We start from the raw sequence: 15,653 nt of genomic DNA, 5'->3' as shown, positions 1-15,653 counted from the left end.
CTCTGAAGGACTTCCCACACCTTACCTTCAAATAACAGAACCCTAGCCAACGAAAATGGAAAAACATAAATTTTTGCACGTAAAATGTAAAATCAGAGGGTGCAGACAGGCCTGTGTCAACAGGGTATTTTTAGCTATCGGTAAATTTTTAGGAACAAGTTGTAAGGCCTAGGTCTCTGTGCATGAAACTGGGATGTGATTTTCGGAAACATTGATACCCATGGCCATCCTCACCTCATTTTCAACAGTAGAGGGTATCTCCATCTTGCAAGAAAGTGACTTGCAAGAATGTAAGCAGTGATTGAAAAGCAGAGATGGAGGTCTAGACACTGTGACTCCTTGATAACAACCCTTCTATTTAAGGCAAAGATTCCAAAGTCCATCATTCCTGACCCTCCTTTCTCAATGCCTCATGGGGGTTCCTACCCTAGATTTAATTGTATCCCCTTATTGTGCGTGAAGCTGCCCTTTCTCCATCACGACCCAAGCTCTGCCTCCTTGAGATCAAAGAAAAAAATAAAAAAAGTTCAGACGTCTTTCCTGCAAGGTTCTCCTAATGAAATGGTTTTAAAACAGAGGATGAAAGTGAGTGACAGGTTCTGGTTGGGGTTCAGTTGTCTCTGGCCGTGGCCCTGTGACAAGGGAGGAGATGAACACAGCAGCTCAGTTTTCCCTCCATTTCCCTCCACAGTTACGGGTGGCTGGGTCTAAACGATCAAGCTGTGGCAGTTAGAGGCAGGAAATGGAATCGGAGAAGAGAGACTCAAACTTACCCACCATGGAGAGTCCAGGTTGCTTCAAGCTTTTCCAGGTCCCAAAGCCCCAGACTGGTTTGCACCTGAACAAATCTTCTAGGACTCAGATGGCCCGTAGCCTTGTCTATCCCACTCTTGAGCCTACGTCTGGATCTGCATGAGCTGGTAATGCCCAGACACCTTGGAGGGACTGTTCCCAGCTTCCAACAAACGTCATAAAGGGATCAAGTAGCGGACAAAACTCTGGGCTAGGAATGAGGTGGTGTGATCCCAGCCTTGTTCCTAATCAAATTACAAATTGTATGCAAACTGTTTCACTTCTTTGCCCTCAGTTATCACCAGCCCTGGTTTATTATGGTTCTAAAAATACAAGGAGAGAGGTCTAAGAAACTAGGGATCCACGCTCCTTTTGCTAGCACCTTATATTCAGAGGTCTTCTTTTGCAGCTAGTGCTGTTTCTGAATAAATGCTGCGCATATGTGGAAGGTGCTTAAATGATACTATACACCACATGATGAAGACTTGGGGCTCAACAGAGATAACTTTTGCTCATACAAGAATAACAAGACAATAAAGCATTTTTTTCTTTCTTTTCTTTTATTTTCTTGAGTAATGAATCACGATTGTTTAGAAGCTGAACCACTTGAATTCCTAAGACCAGCACCTCTCATTTTTCATCTCACCACATTGTGTGTATGTGGGTGTGTGCTACTATAAAATGAAGTTCTACTTGGATTAATAATTAGTTCGATAATAATTTTAGATTATCATGCCATCTAGCTCTGTGGGAAAGCCTTCACTCACTTAGACCTTCGATTTTTCTGATAAACGATATTTTATGTATACATCCCTTATATGTAGGCCAGTATCAATTCAAGTAATTTAGTTATTTATTTTTAGTACTTTTTCCAGTGATGTTATTACATTTCAGAATAGGTACACTTTGGCAGCTGTAGCTATGGAGTCTTTTAGAGTTTGGTATAACCATTAATCGACAGAGTTTTAAAAAAAGCTATTTAAAACTTTGAAGATAAAAAGTTGTTTGCTAACATAGCTAATATTTATTGAGAATTAGGATATGGGGACTGTGATAAGTGCTTTAAAACATTACATAAATTAATTTTCTTTATAATCCTTTGAGATCATTGCTATTATTATGCTTATTTTAACTATAGGGAAACTGAGGCTTGGAGCAGTTAAGCAGTTATGTATGAGGAGAGCCATTACACAAACCAAGGTCTGTATTGACTCAAAGCTAGAACCTTAATCACATCATATTGCTGTTAGTTGGTGATGTTAATTTAACAGTAATTACCAAATCATCCATGATAGCACTATTCAGTAAATCAAATTTTCAAGCCCTTAATATATGCTCAAAATTCTAAGGACCTTTCTTTTTCAAGGGTTTTTCCAGTGGGTAAAAATGGGAGAGTTACTTTTTAATTGCAAATATAATCAAAATATAGACTTAAATAAGTCTCTGTGTATGTACAGCTTGTATGATTGCTCAAGTCTCACTTTGGACACTTATTACCCTTGATCACTTAATAATTCAGGGAAAATTTCTGTTTGTATTTTGTATCTTGTTACTGAGTTATTTATGTGATGTTGAATATGGACATCTGTGGTTCATCTTAGCCACTAATAGCAAAGTTGAGCAAAAACATAATAATAAGGTTAGATGCAGCAATAAACAGCAGTAATATATATGATGATAATGTGTGTGTGTGTGTGTGTGTGTGTGTGTATATATATATATATATCCATGCCCTTTTTTTCTTTCATGATTTTAAATGACTTTCTTTTTTTGGAGGGGGGGAGTGCATGGTCCAGGAATCAAACCAGGGTCTCCCACATGGAAAGTGAGCATTCTACCACTGAACCACCCGTGCACCCTGCGTGTACGTTTTAAAGATACATATATATACATATATATCTTATCTAAAAGGTGTACATAAATTTTTTATATTTATCAGTATTTTTAAGATGTCAGTTATCCTCAAGTTTGTCTATAAATTCAACACAATCACAATCATAGTCCTAGGAAGGTTTTATGAAGATATCAACAAAGTGGTTCTGAAACATATATGGAAAGACAAAGGTACTAGAATAGCCAAAATAATGCTGAAAAGAACAAAGTCAAAGGACTCATACTACCTGATTTATAACTAGTGTAATCAAAACAACGTTGGTATTGGTGAAAGGAGAGACATAGATCAATGGAAGAGTAGCGAATCCATAAATAGATCCACACAAATACGGTCAACTGATTTTTTTTAATATGGAACGCTTCACGAATTTGCCTGTCATCTTTGCACGGGGGCCATGCTAATCTCTGTATTGTTCCAATTTTAGTGTATGTGCTGCCAAAGCGAGCACAGTCAATTGATTTTTGACAATGGTACAGAGGCAACTCAACAGAGAAAGGATAGTCTTTTCAAAAAAAAAAAGGGGGGGGGTAGTCTTTTCAACAAATGGCACTGGAAAAATTAGATGTCTATATTCCAAATATTAAATAAATACAAATAAGCCTCTATATATACCTCACACTTCATACAAAAATTAATTTAAAACAGATCATAGACCCAAATGTAAAACTTATCACATAATAGAGTATCTGAAAGATATGACCTTGAGTTTGGTAAAGGGTTTTTAGATATGACAACAAAAGCATGATCCATAGAAGAAAAAAATTATAAATTGGACATTGTCAAAATGTAAAACCATGCCTCTGTTAAAAGAATAAAAAGACAAGCCACAAAATGGGAGAAAATATTTGACACACAAATCTGATAAAGGACTCATTTCCAGAGTATACAAAGAATTTTTCAACAATAGGAAAAATACAAACCAATAAAATAATGGACACACTATCTGAACAAATATTTTAACAAAGATGATATATGGATGGCAAGTAAACATATGAAAAGGTGTTCATCGTCATTAATCATTTGGGAAATGCAAATTAAAAGCAAAATGAAAAATGCATGAGTCCTGAAAGCATTCTGCTAAGAAAAATAAGCCATACTCAAAGAGATAAATATTATTTCATTCCACTTATAAGAGATATCTAGAATAGGCAAATTCATAGAGACAGAAAGCAGACTGGAGATTACCAGGGTTTGGGGGAAGGAGGAAGTGGGGGAATAAAATCAATTCCAATTTCAGTAATCCTAAACTAGATGCAGACTATGACAACTGAATGCTGTATATAACCAAAATGTATTACAAATGAATGATATAACCACAGAAAAGGGGAAAGAAAGAAAGAATTTGAGCCAAGTAACTCAATATTATATGGCTTAAAGTGCACACATACCCCTTACTTTAGTTGGGTACATTCATTGTTCATAGGATAAGGATTAGCAATTCTGCAACTATTTTATAGGTATACTGTGGTTAAGCAAATAAATATACTGTAGATAATAAGTGCCAGCTTTCTTGCTTTTGGAGAAAGAAATTGCAAATAAGCAAAGAAGGAAAGATAGAATAAACCCCAGTGCTAGACTGGTATCAGAAGTAAATGAATGAATGAGCATTAACTCATTATTTAATGGATAGACAGAGCTACATAAATAAATACATGGGTACGCCCACATTAGTATAAACACGTTTCTCCTTGCTCTGCCTGCTGCGAGGGCTTAGAAGCAGTAGCACCTAGGAGCAAGGAGCACAGGTAATTCTCAAATCTTGGTGTCTAAATACCATGCTCTAATTAAAAGAACCAAGCCTCCTTGGAGAAAAAGTTAATGCCAGGAATGGAACAGGAAAAATACAAGATGACCCTGAAGCATATTGTGGCACCTAGAAAGTACGGAGGCACTAAAGAAAAAATGTAAAAGAATGGGGACACATTAAAAGGCTGAAGTCTACTTGAAAGAACTTCTAATGGCCAAAGTTGGAACGATTTGAGCAACAAAATAAATAATGATGGTAATGGGTGTTAATCCAAAGAATAAAATAAATATCCATGATCCATACTGAGATAAATGAATGAGTGCATAACTAAATAAATGAGGGAGAAGGGGCAACTCTTCCTTACAAAGAATGGTGAAATCACCATTAGAGCACCACAGTAGTTATCACTCAAGGCAGACTCCACTAATGAATGCTAAAATTAGTGAGCAATTGAGAAGACCTTCTCAACCAAAACGGGGAAGAGTGAAATGAGACAAAATAAAGTGTCAATGGCTAAGAGATTCCAAACAGAGTCCAGAGGTTATTGTGGAGGTTATTCTTACACATTAAATAGATGTCAACTTGTTAGTCAAGATGTTATGGAGAGGCTGGAGGGAACTGCCTGGAAATGTAGAGCTGTGTTCCAGTAGCCATGTTTCTTGAAGATGATTGTATAATGATATAGCTTTCACAATGTGACTGTGTGATTGTGAAAATCTTGTGTCTGATGCTCCTTTTATCTACTTTGTCAACAGACAAGTAAAATATATGGAATAAAAATAAATAATAGGGGGAACAAATGTTAAAATAAATTTAGATTGAAATGCCAGTGATCAGTGAGGGGGAGAGGTAAGGGGTATGGTATGTATGAATTTTTTTCTGTTTTCTTTTTATTTCTTTTTCTGAATAGATGCAAATGTTCTGAGAAATGATCATGATGGTGAATATGCAACTATATGATGATATTGTGAATTACTGATTATATATGTAGAACGAAACGATCGAAAGTTAAGAATATTTGTGTTTGGTGTTTGTTGGTATTTAAAAAAATTTTTAATTAATAAAAAAAATTAGTGAGCAAGAAAGGAATATCTCCAAGAAGATACTGGTATAGCCTCAAGGTATCCCCCCAACCCCAATACCTGTTACTTGCAAAGGAGAAATTACAGTGGAAATACATGGACAACATTACCTTAGCCCAGTGATCAAAGTTAACATCTCCAATAATAAGACAGGTCAGTGCCATATACTCCTTGATATAATGTACAGCCAAGAGCAAGTCACCTCTGTGGACTTCCTCAAAATCCACAACTTCAATTTAATCACGAGAATACATCAGACAAACCCAGATGGAAGGACATTCGACTTAATTCCTCTTCAACAATGTCAAGATCCTGAAAGAGAAGGGAAGACTGAGGAAATGGTGGGACATGAAGGATACCTGACAGATAAGGATGTTGTAGGAAAACTGATGAAATCTGAATATAATCTGTATTTTACTTAGTAACATTGGACTACTACCAATTTCTTAGCTTTGCTAATCATACCATGGTTACATAAGCTGATAGCATTAGGTGAAGCCAGATGAAGACTGTGTGGGAAACTACCAGGGATAGAAGAGGGAAATAGAAGGCAAAGTTGGATGTTTTAAACACTGGAAGAGAGAAGAGAGTTATGAAAATCCATAAATTAGCATGGATAGTGCACAACCTCCACAGTGATAGGAGATGGGAAGTTAATCTATTTCATGGGAAATGTCGATAGAAACTCAACCGAGAAATATGAGATTAGAATTTAAGAGGCTCGGGTTCGAGCCCACCCCGTGACTCATTTTGCAAGGTTTGACAAGTTATTTAATGTCTCTGGGATTTGGGTTTCTCATGCGAGACTCAGTTTTCACCAAGTTAAAGAAGGTGAAAACAGTAATCGTGACTCTTAACAAAATAACGTATTTAAATTTTGCCATGAAAGCAGAAGTAGTTTTCTGTTTGGGATTCTGTTTCTGGGAAAATGAACACAAATTTCTCTAAGGTCACTTTCAGTCATAACTGACTAATGCTACATGAAGTATAGCGTGTAAGTTATAAAAGCAGAACAAGATCAAGTTTTCTACATACATTCACACCTTCTTTGACCAGAAATCATATGTGAACTTTTGTATTAGCACTGGTGACATTTTCAATAGCACATATATTAAAATTGGAATAAAATCTACCCCCAAAGACAAATGTGCGTGCTGGGGAGGGGCAATTCCCTTTACCAAAGCATTATTTTGGTAACTATTTGCATGCTTTTTAAAAAAGTGAGACCATAGAATCAATATGAATGTTTCCCAAGTCCATCAAAATATGATTTAATTTTCATGTAACCAGTTTAATAGCAGTGTTTTGGAAATATCAGTTGCCTCAGTTAACGTCATCAGCTGTACCCTGATGCCGTGAGTATACACTGAATATATATATGTATTCAAAAATAATTATAGGTTTTAAAAAAATTCATGTGTGTACAGACACTATATGAAGACAGTGCACTGGGCAAATAAGTACCTTCTTGGCTTCAATTTTCCCCATTATTGGTCTTGGTGGGACCAGCTTCCCCTGCCCCAGCAGTTGCAAGGAAGCTGAAATGAAAGAGCCCGAGCACCAGCAACGTGCTCTCTCCATTCCTGTCCCCACTGGGGCTGGCAGGAAATGCCAGCCTCCTCACAGGAAAGCCTGTTGTGGTGAGATTTCCCGATTTACTTTATAAAGGCAAGAAAGCCAGATACAAGAGGAGATAAGCAGTCAAGATTGCAAGTGCTTATCATCTCTCTGGCTTCTGGCCTTCCCCAGTCATGACCAGTTTCTCCTCTAGAGATACAGGCCAAATTTCAGTTTGGTTCCAAATCAAAAGGAGTGTCCAACCGAAAAATGTGATCATCACCCACCCTTGCCAGTCCTTGTAAGGAAACAACTCCAAACAGCTTGCTGTCTTTTCACCATTAGTGGTGCTCTCGCACCACTAATTCCTTAGCAAATTAGGAGAACCTGCTCTCCACCTTGTACAAACACGGGAATTACTTGGGGGAGAGAGTGGTATTAAAAAAAAAAGGCCTTTGGGATATCTGGTCCCCGAAGCTACTAGCTGAAGTCATGGCATCTACTTGGCTCTTGGCTCTTGACCACCCTGTGAAACTTTCAGTGGGAACATTCCTCCCCGACTCTGATGTTTGTATTACTGTGCCACTGACATAAAAAGTTTGGTAGGGTGAAAAGGCTGAGGTCCTCAAAAGGACAAGAAGCCAGCAGAGGTGGCTGATTGAGTTTCATAAAGACATGTTGAACTCACTCAATTCGGTATCAAACATGCTCTGATCAGAGCTTGGAGAAGGGAATTGAGGGGGGCTGGGGAATGGGTACCAAACACTTGGAGAAGAATCCTATTTCTTTAAGGTCCACTCCATTCCATCCCCACTTGTCTAGTCAACTTTTTAAAGTAGAACCCCTAAAATCTATCATCCAAATAAGAAACCATTTCTCAACACAAGGTGTCCATCACACTTGAGATTCACCTGTGATCCAGGTGAGTGTGAGAAGTACAGGTGTGCAGTAGAGCTCAACCAGTGGCCTCCTCTATGTGGTTTTGCTGATACTCCACCTTCCTCCTGGCTGCACCTTCACACTGCCTAGAGAGTGAGAGACAATCCCCCTCCCCGGCATTCTAACCCCAGATAGCCAATCTCTTTGAAATAACGAGAATTTCAGAGTCAAAAACTCAGTTTGTCTATGTGCTGTTCACGATTCTGATCTTTTCAAAAGAGAAAATAGGATTTGGGTAAGAACTTAGGTCCCCCTTCCCTCAGTCAAAACTCGGGGGGCCACCTACATTCACAAAGTCTGCCTTAAAAACATGCACCAAGAAAATGAAAACATTTCCTCCACTTTTGATCTCTTATCTAAGGAACCAGGTTCCATCAGAGGAACTCTCTAAGAGGCCGTGAGACCCCAATGTTTATTGTGTTACGTGCGGTGCATTGTTTCATGCTCAGCTCTGAAGTGCGTTGGCGTAACACTGACTACGACTGCTCTCTCTGAGTCCCACTGTCCCCAGTCTGTCAAAGCAGAGGCTCACAGTAATAACAATGGCACACCAGACCAGCACCACATCAGTGTTTACATAGCATCTTTTCTACTACAAGTGCACCGCAGTTCTCTCCTAGACTTTTAGCATTAGGGATATTATCTATATGTTATCTTCCCACTCAACGATGCTCCATACCTCAACACATTCCTACAACCCCCATTAATGTATATACACAAAATACCTTCATGTCAAATAAAATTGTCATTGGTCCAGCCTGTCTTCTTGCTTAGGTTTTGTGGTTGTTGCAGGTTGTTCCTGTGAGGCAGGAAGGAAGGCAGGAATGAGGGAAGGACTACAGCATCTCTGCTTCAGACGACATTGCTGTCTGTTATCCTCTGTAGACATGGTAAGGTTGCTTTGTATTTCTATGGCATTTTTCTCAACAGTATCCCAAAGGTTTTTATTTTTTTTTTCCTTTCAATTAATGCTGTCACCTTCCACCTTAAAGTTTCTATACATGAACCAGTTTTCCCACTCCATGGGTTATGTTTTGAATTTTGTTAAGTTCCTAATGAATTCCTACTCAGATTGTGATGGCTTTTTTTCCTTCAAGAGGTCCTGGAAGTGATGCTTTCTTTAAATTCTGTTTTCTTTCCCCATTTTTAGGGCTGAGTAAGGCCAGATTGATGGAGCTAAAATAACATAGTCTTTGCAAACTTTTGCCTTCTAAGAGAGAGTAAAATTATATTACTCTGGTCCTTTCTATCACCCCTCAACCTATTGGAGATAGATAGATACATAGATAGATAATAGATAATTGATAGATAAATTAATTATTCCATTCAATCAGAAAGAGCATTACTCTCTCTAAAATCTTGTTGGAATTACTGCAAAGGATGCATGCCACAGTTTTTAAACAGGAAGTAGGGATAAGGGGTGGAGAATATCTCTCAATAACTTAAGAAAATATAATCATAGATGATACTGGTAATATGCCTCTTAAATATTTAAAATTGGAATAGGCCTCAGGAATTATCTAATAAAATAAAATTAATAAACTGACATCCATGCAGAGTTGAGCCTAAGGAGGAGAAAAAACTGCTAAAGGAAGAATGAATAGGTAGCGCACAAAAGTCTTCAATCCTTGTCTTGTGTACATTATCTAATTCATTCTCGAGTGACCCCACCACTCCCCTCCAACCCTGGAAACTCTGTATTGTGTGATTTATAGGTAGGATAAGGGCGTGCATCTGCGAGCTAGGGGAGGCCCTTTCTCTGAGCACCTGCTTGGATGTCGCATCCTCACTTGGATGACTCCTATTTTACACTTTCTACGACCTAACGTCGGAGCGCCTTTTACACTGAGACCATGTATGGGTGTGCCTGCGTATGTCCATGTGTGTGTGTGTATGGGGCAGGGTGAGGTGTATTCCTATGTGATGAGAATCCAAGATCTTCCCAGGCCACGCACATCCTGGAATCCAGGGACCCCTGCCTGAATGCTTCTTTCAGGGACCCTGCTGTAGTCACTGCCTCCATTTCCTGGACTTATCTCCCTGACCAGATTTCCCGCCCCTTCTCTCTCCATGATATTTCCAGGAGCTCAATCTAGTTTTGCAGCTTGTTGAGGGCTATAAGAGGACACAGATAATGAGAGATAAGGAAGGTGACTCCTTGCTGGCTACCCTTTAAAATCTGAAATTGCTTGTTCGAAGAGCAGAAAGCAACTTCCTTCCTTCCCCCCATCATTAAGAACAAAAAGGAACAAAACTTCACAGAGGAAGCTAAATGAAACTCAACGTGGCTTTGGAATTATTTGGAGTGGAAACTACCCTCAAAGACAGGGAACACTGTTTTGTACACAAGACCACACACGGCCAAAAACATTGTGGGTATGCAATAAGCAGATATCGATCAACATAGCAATTTCTAGAATTGTTGATTAAAGTAAGTCAACATTGTGAAATCCCTTTCACTGCTTGAAAAAACCATTCAAAGCATGACAATATTAAAACCCAATCATCAGGAGCAGAGCCAAGACTCTTGGGTTAGTAAAGTTCCTAACCCAAGAACATTATTCTGCCTCTCAGTCACATCCTTTCCCAAACCAATTGGCACCACGGAATTATGGCATGCTGGCAAGGAAGGTAACTCATGATGATCTAAGTGTAGTCCTCTCATCTGGAAATGAGGAAATAGAGTCTTAATCATCTTACTCAGAATCATAGAGCCCATGGGTGAACCACAGCAGGACCATCCATATATCTTCCCCCTGCATCTCTGGCTCCTGGGAAGCCTTTCTAGGCGTCCAATCTCCTATTCTCCTAATGCTCCCAGAGTCACTTGCTGCCCAGGCTCTAGAATGCTGGTCTGTGGCCCAAGAGAGCAGCTTGGTGTAGGATGGTGACAGGGTACAAGTGTGGATCAAGAAAGACCCTACTCATTCTTTGGCCAGAGTTGGAAAGATAAGCTGACTTCAGTGAGACCCCTTCCCCCATCCTCATTTCTCTTTCTCCTACCTCAGTGCTTATGGCAGCTGTTACCAATTTCAGCAATTTTCTTCTGGCAGATTGAAAGCTCAAGGTGACAAAGGGAGTCGGCCATTTCCTTCTGGAAAATGGGATGGACTTGACCCACTGTCCCCCCTCTCCCAGACTCTAGGCTGATTAGCTCGGGCTGTAGGTGCTTCCCCAGTGGATATACCACAACTCCTCCCCCACACACATACACACAAATGCAAACGACCTAGGCTTCCAGGCGCATGCCCATTTTTGAAATCCTATCTGAAAAGGACTTCAGATTAGTTCTCAGTTCATTCTCAGCTCATCTGTTTTCTGGGGACCACCAAAATTTCCTCACTTGCATAACTCTTGAGAAGGAGTCCGGATTCTGGCTCTTGAAATCCCAGGAAGAATTGGAAGTAAGGCACACGCAAATACATCTCTGCAGAGTTTTGAACAGAACGCAAGAGATGGGGCACCTCCATCAGCAGACCACACCTGGGTGTTTGGGAAAAGGGGCCACCTCAGGATCCCTGGTTAAACCACTTACCGACAAACGAAGCAAACATAAGCACTGAGTCTGCCTACCCTACCAAGCAGAAAATGAATCAATATCACTCAGGGAAAACTTTCCTGTCAGTTTTTCCTTACTAACTACATGATTTTGTTTTTTTGCTTGTTTTGCATTTCCCTCTTTCTTTATTTGAGAATAAGGAAAGAGGTACCTAAGTAATTGATCCAGTTTTGGTGGGTCACAGTGTCTCAGTGGCAGAGTTCTTGCCTACCGTGCTGGAGACTGGGGTTTGATTCCCTGTGCCTGCCCATGCAAAAAAAAGAAAGAAAGAAAGAAAGAAAAGAAAAATAATTGATCCAATTCTTTGCACCCACCCCCTCTCTTAATTTCAGTGTGGACACTGGGTATCCAGCTGTGAACAAAAGCAAACTCAACCCTTCTTCAGGGCGCTTTCAATGGATGGAGACAAACATTGAACAGATATGCCTACAACTATTAATTATTATTATTATTATTAATACAATATATTATTTTAATGATTATCACTATGATATAGTAATAATTATTAATATGATACTAATAATTATAATAACACAACAATAATTAAGAGGAAATAAAGGAAGAACCAAGAATGGAAAATTTTAATCTGGTATTAAAATATTGGGCAATTGGTTTAGTTCCCACATCCCTAATACAGGCAAAGCTCTTATTTTCAAATTGTCCAGGTTTCCTAGGAAGAAGTTTTATTTTAAGTGCATCACATCACGTGGATGTGTTATCTGATGTGGGTGCACCGTTTGTTTTCTGTGTGGTTGTTTGGAATGGTGTGACCTCTCCAGAGGGGAATGATGATCTCCCCAAGAATCGAAAAAAGCAAAAATATGGGACACTGGCTCAGCCTGCCCCCTCCCCGAGCCCTGTCTTGTTTTCCTAAGCATTGGTCAGGAATGTGCAGGGCGGGAGCAGCCTGGCCTCAGCGCTGAGCCCCAGTCACGGTCCGGAGCTGGCCTTTCACCTCCAAGCTCTCCCGGCTGCTCTTATTAAGCAGCAAAATGTTTCAATATGTTGAGCTTTGGGGGGAGGGACAGGAGAGAAAAATCGGGATATTGTTGAGAAGAAAATAATGAATAACTCTGCCGCCCGCCTCTCACTACTCCTCATACCCTGCATGTGGGGAGCTCTGGGTGATAAGAGTGCTTTCTCTTCGCATGGAATATTAGCAATTGCCTTTTGACCAGAAATTTGCAGAGCTTGGAGATGGGGAGCAGGTACTAAACAAATTTTCTCAAAGGGTCCAGAGTCAAAGAGGAGGTGAAACTGAGGCAGACTCACTGAAGTCCACAAAGTTGTCTGTTTTTGCTTCTGCAAATTAACACACGCCCATTTCTACTCTTACCTGTCACTTCTGCATCCCTCTCCCACCTCCACTGGCAATTTAAATACAACCTTCTAGTTCCTCTTTTCTGGTACCGGCAGTGTGCTTCCCGCAGAAGCCTGTGGGGCAACACCCTGTTACAGGAGAGGAGCGTGTCAGGGTGGGAAACCCACCCCATCCAAGAGCAGGTAAGCAGCTCATCAGTAATTCCAAGTCAGTTTGGTGGAGAACGGCCCTGGAGTCAGGCAACTGAAAAAGCAAACTAAGAGTGGACTCTGAAATCTAAACCCCATTAGAGCCTCAGACTACAAGTCAAGGCAATGATCCAAATCTCAAAGACACAATTATGAGGACACCGCAATGATTCTTTAGGGAGTGGATTTAATTTTTTTCCATTAAAACCCCTAAAATAGGATTGTTTTGCTGATATTTGCAATCCACTTTGCTCTTACAGATGCGACAGAAGAAACGTGGGTCAGAAGGAGGTATATTCTTAAGAGGACTAAGTAAGAACCTTTAAGTAGTAAAATTTTAAGGATTTGGGGAAGAAAGACTTCATTGATATTAAGTCTAAGAAATGAATATTTGCATAGCAATGACTTGAAATTTTCAAACAAACAGCTGGGAGAAGGCCTGGGTCTCTACCAGTATTCCCTCTTGGCTTTATATAGCTGGATGTCTTTATGTTATAGAAGCAGGGAGGTTTCTGGAAAAGCAGCTGAGGGCGTATGGATGGCTGTCATAGTAGAACAATTCATCAGACAGCAGTTGAAATATTGATAAGAAAACGGAAATCAAATTAAAAGACGGGAAAAGAGAAAGGAAGAGGGAGTGGGCAGAGAGAGAGCTGAAGAGAGGCGGCGGAGACCCAAGCTGCGGCGCGCTCAGCACCCAGGAGGTTCCTGCAGCCCCCACCCAACCTTCCGACCTCCCATGATGTGCAAGGGCCTTGGCCGCCCTGCTGGATGCGCTACAAGGAAAGGCAGACTTTGACTCGACCGAGTCAGCAAGTTTAATTCAGCACCGTCAAGCTTCCGGGCACTTAGGGCGCAGAGAATTCGCACCAAGAACTGGGACAACCTGGAGGCTCCCGCGTTCCGCTCCCGCCGGCCTACCAGGGACCGGCGTCCGAGGTGAGCGTTGGTTTGCGCCCCATGTCTCCAGGCGATGCAGGATGGGGGCACCTTTCTCCGCTTGGCTGCCTGCCTTCCTCGCAATCCAGAAATGCACGGCTTTCTGGGACTTTTTTTCGTTCGTTCTCTCCTGGTATTCTTTTCCCTCCTTGCTATACCCTCCCTCCTCTTTTCTTACAAATGTCACCCCGGCTTTCAAAAAAAAGGGGGGGGGGACCCTGGAAAAAGGGCACCAGGGGCAGGGGCCGAGGCAGGGAAGGGGATCTGTGGATCAGAGAAACTTACCTTGTCCCTGAACTCCTGTGGGTCTGTTGTGGCTTCAGAAGCCAACAAAGCTGGAATTTGTTAGTGGGGAGAAAAGTGCTTTATCAGAAACACATTGGCTGCCGGAGAAGCTGTGCGCTGCCACGTTATAGATGGTTTAAGAGAAAGAAGGAAGGGAAAAGGGGGGAAAGAGCTGCCGGGTCTGGCTGGGGTATCTGGCCAAGGAGGGAGAGACCCCTAGCAGGGGCACCTGGTATCCCCGGGTGACTTTTTTCAGTACAGCCCAAATATTCAGACCTGATCTGCCACTAAAATGAAGTCCCTCATTCCTTGTTTTTGTCTCTGCCTGCAAACCTATTTTCTTTCAGAAGGGGTGGGGGTGGGGGGTGATGGTCTGAGAAAAGAACCTCCATGGAACTCCCCAATGCTGAGGCCAGTCTTTTTCCTTGTCCACCAGAAGGGAAGTGGGAGGCAGCTGCATGTTGGTGGAGTGGAGGGGGTGTGGGGAAGGAGTCAGGCAGATCTGTGCCCTGAGGGCCCCAGCGTGGGTAGCTCTGCAAATATCGGGGTGGGGGGAGCTTGGCCAGCCTCCTCTGGGAAACTTACCTCTGTCCCGACCGCCTTCTCCTTTGCAACTAGGACAGGTCAAAGGCGTCCCCAGGTGTGCACCTAACCAGGCACTGGGGAAGGCGCCTGTCTCAGCTCTCAGGCTGGGCAGCATTGCAGAACTGCAGGGAGCCGGCCCCAGATGTGAGCTGGCTCTCAGCGTACACCCCTCCAGGGCCTTAGCCTGAAGCTAAGGGAGGTGGAACCACGCGGACTCTCCCTGGCTGGCCCAGGTGGTCTTAACCGCTCCCCTCCCCCACCACCAACGTCCCTTTCTTTCCATCTGCCTCCCCTTTCTCGAGTCTCACCCTTTGCCCCGCGGTTCCCCTCCCGACCTCTCCAAGGCTGGTGACTGAAATTTCTCCTACCCAGGTTGGTTCTGAAGCCTTCGCGGCCCTTCCTCACAAACCCAGAATGTTTCAGACAGTCCCTGACACGTCGTCTTACGTCAAGGTAAGACATGCCAGCATCTTTAAGCAGGTAATAATCCCCAACCCTCCACCCACTAGCCGCTGGTCCCTTTTCCCTTTCCTGGGTAAAAGGGGTGGGGGGCTAGGAGGAGGGCCGCACGCGCATAGGTAGGGGCCCTGGCCGCCAGGACGGCGCAGACCCTCGGGATGCACTGATGGAGGAACGAAGCTTTTGGCTGCTTGCTCGTGGGAGACTGGAAGCGGCTCGGGCTGGTGAAGGCAGTGCAGGGCGACCAAGAGCGCGCCGGCGTCCTCCCGGGATGCGTTGTCCGCTCAACGTCTCTGACGAACAGCG

General features: G+C 42.1%; 1 protein-coding gene, 1 long non-coding RNA gene and 1 other non-coding gene across 10 annotated transcripts in view; 1 reads left to right on the top strand and 2 right to left on the bottom strand.

The window, feature by feature from the left end:
* Positions 1 to 3,030: 3,030 nt before the first annotated feature.
* Positions 3,031 to 3,134, bottom strand: LOC143645370 (U6 spliceosomal RNA). Its single transcript, XR_013157089.1, has one exon. It is a non-coding gene; the product is annotated as a U6 spliceosomal RNA (small nuclear RNA).
* Positions 3,135 to 3,392: 258 nt separating this feature from the next.
* On the bottom strand, positions 3,393 to 15,625 carry LOC143644034 (uncharacterized). Of its 8 annotated transcripts, none has more exons than XR_013156458.1 (8): positions 15,197 to 15,625; positions 14,889 to 15,010; positions 14,304 to 14,353; positions 11,722 to 11,813; positions 11,355 to 11,494; positions 11,015 to 11,105; positions 8,737 to 8,810; positions 3,393 to 5,827 (listed from the first exon to the last, which is right to left on the bottom strand). It is a non-coding gene; the product is annotated as an uncharacterized LOC143644034 (long non-coding RNA). The 8 variants fall into 8 exon arrangements; XR_013156459.1 differs by having other exon boundaries at positions 15,257 to 15,625; XR_013156456.1 differs by having other exon boundaries at positions 3,394 to 5,827; positions 14,889 to 15,072; positions 15,257 to 15,625.
* Positions 13,897 to 15,653, top strand: part of FLI1 (Fli-1 proto-oncogene, ETS transcription factor) — a 120,571-nt gene continuing 118,814 nt past the window's right edge. Inside the window, exons 1-2 of the mRNA XM_077112459.1 lie at positions 13,897 to 14,018; positions 15,261 to 15,341. Coding sequence (XP_076968574.1) covers positions 15,303 to 15,341 — 39 coding nt within the window. The 5' untranslated portion in view covers positions 13,897 to 14,018; positions 15,261 to 15,302. The remainder of the gene's footprint in view (positions 14,019 to 15,260; positions 15,342 to 15,653) is intronic.

Source organism: Tamandua tetradactyla, chromosome 8 (assembly GCF_023851605.1).
Source record: "Tamandua tetradactyla isolate mTamTet1 chromosome 8, mTamTet1.pri, whole genome shotgun sequence".
In the NCBI taxonomy this organism is placed as follows: domain Eukaryota; kingdom Metazoa; phylum Chordata; class Mammalia; order Pilosa; family Myrmecophagidae; genus Tamandua; species Tamandua tetradactyla.
The sequence above is the reverse complement of the archived record's forward strand: the minus strand, read 5'-3'. Positions and strand labels throughout refer to the sequence as shown.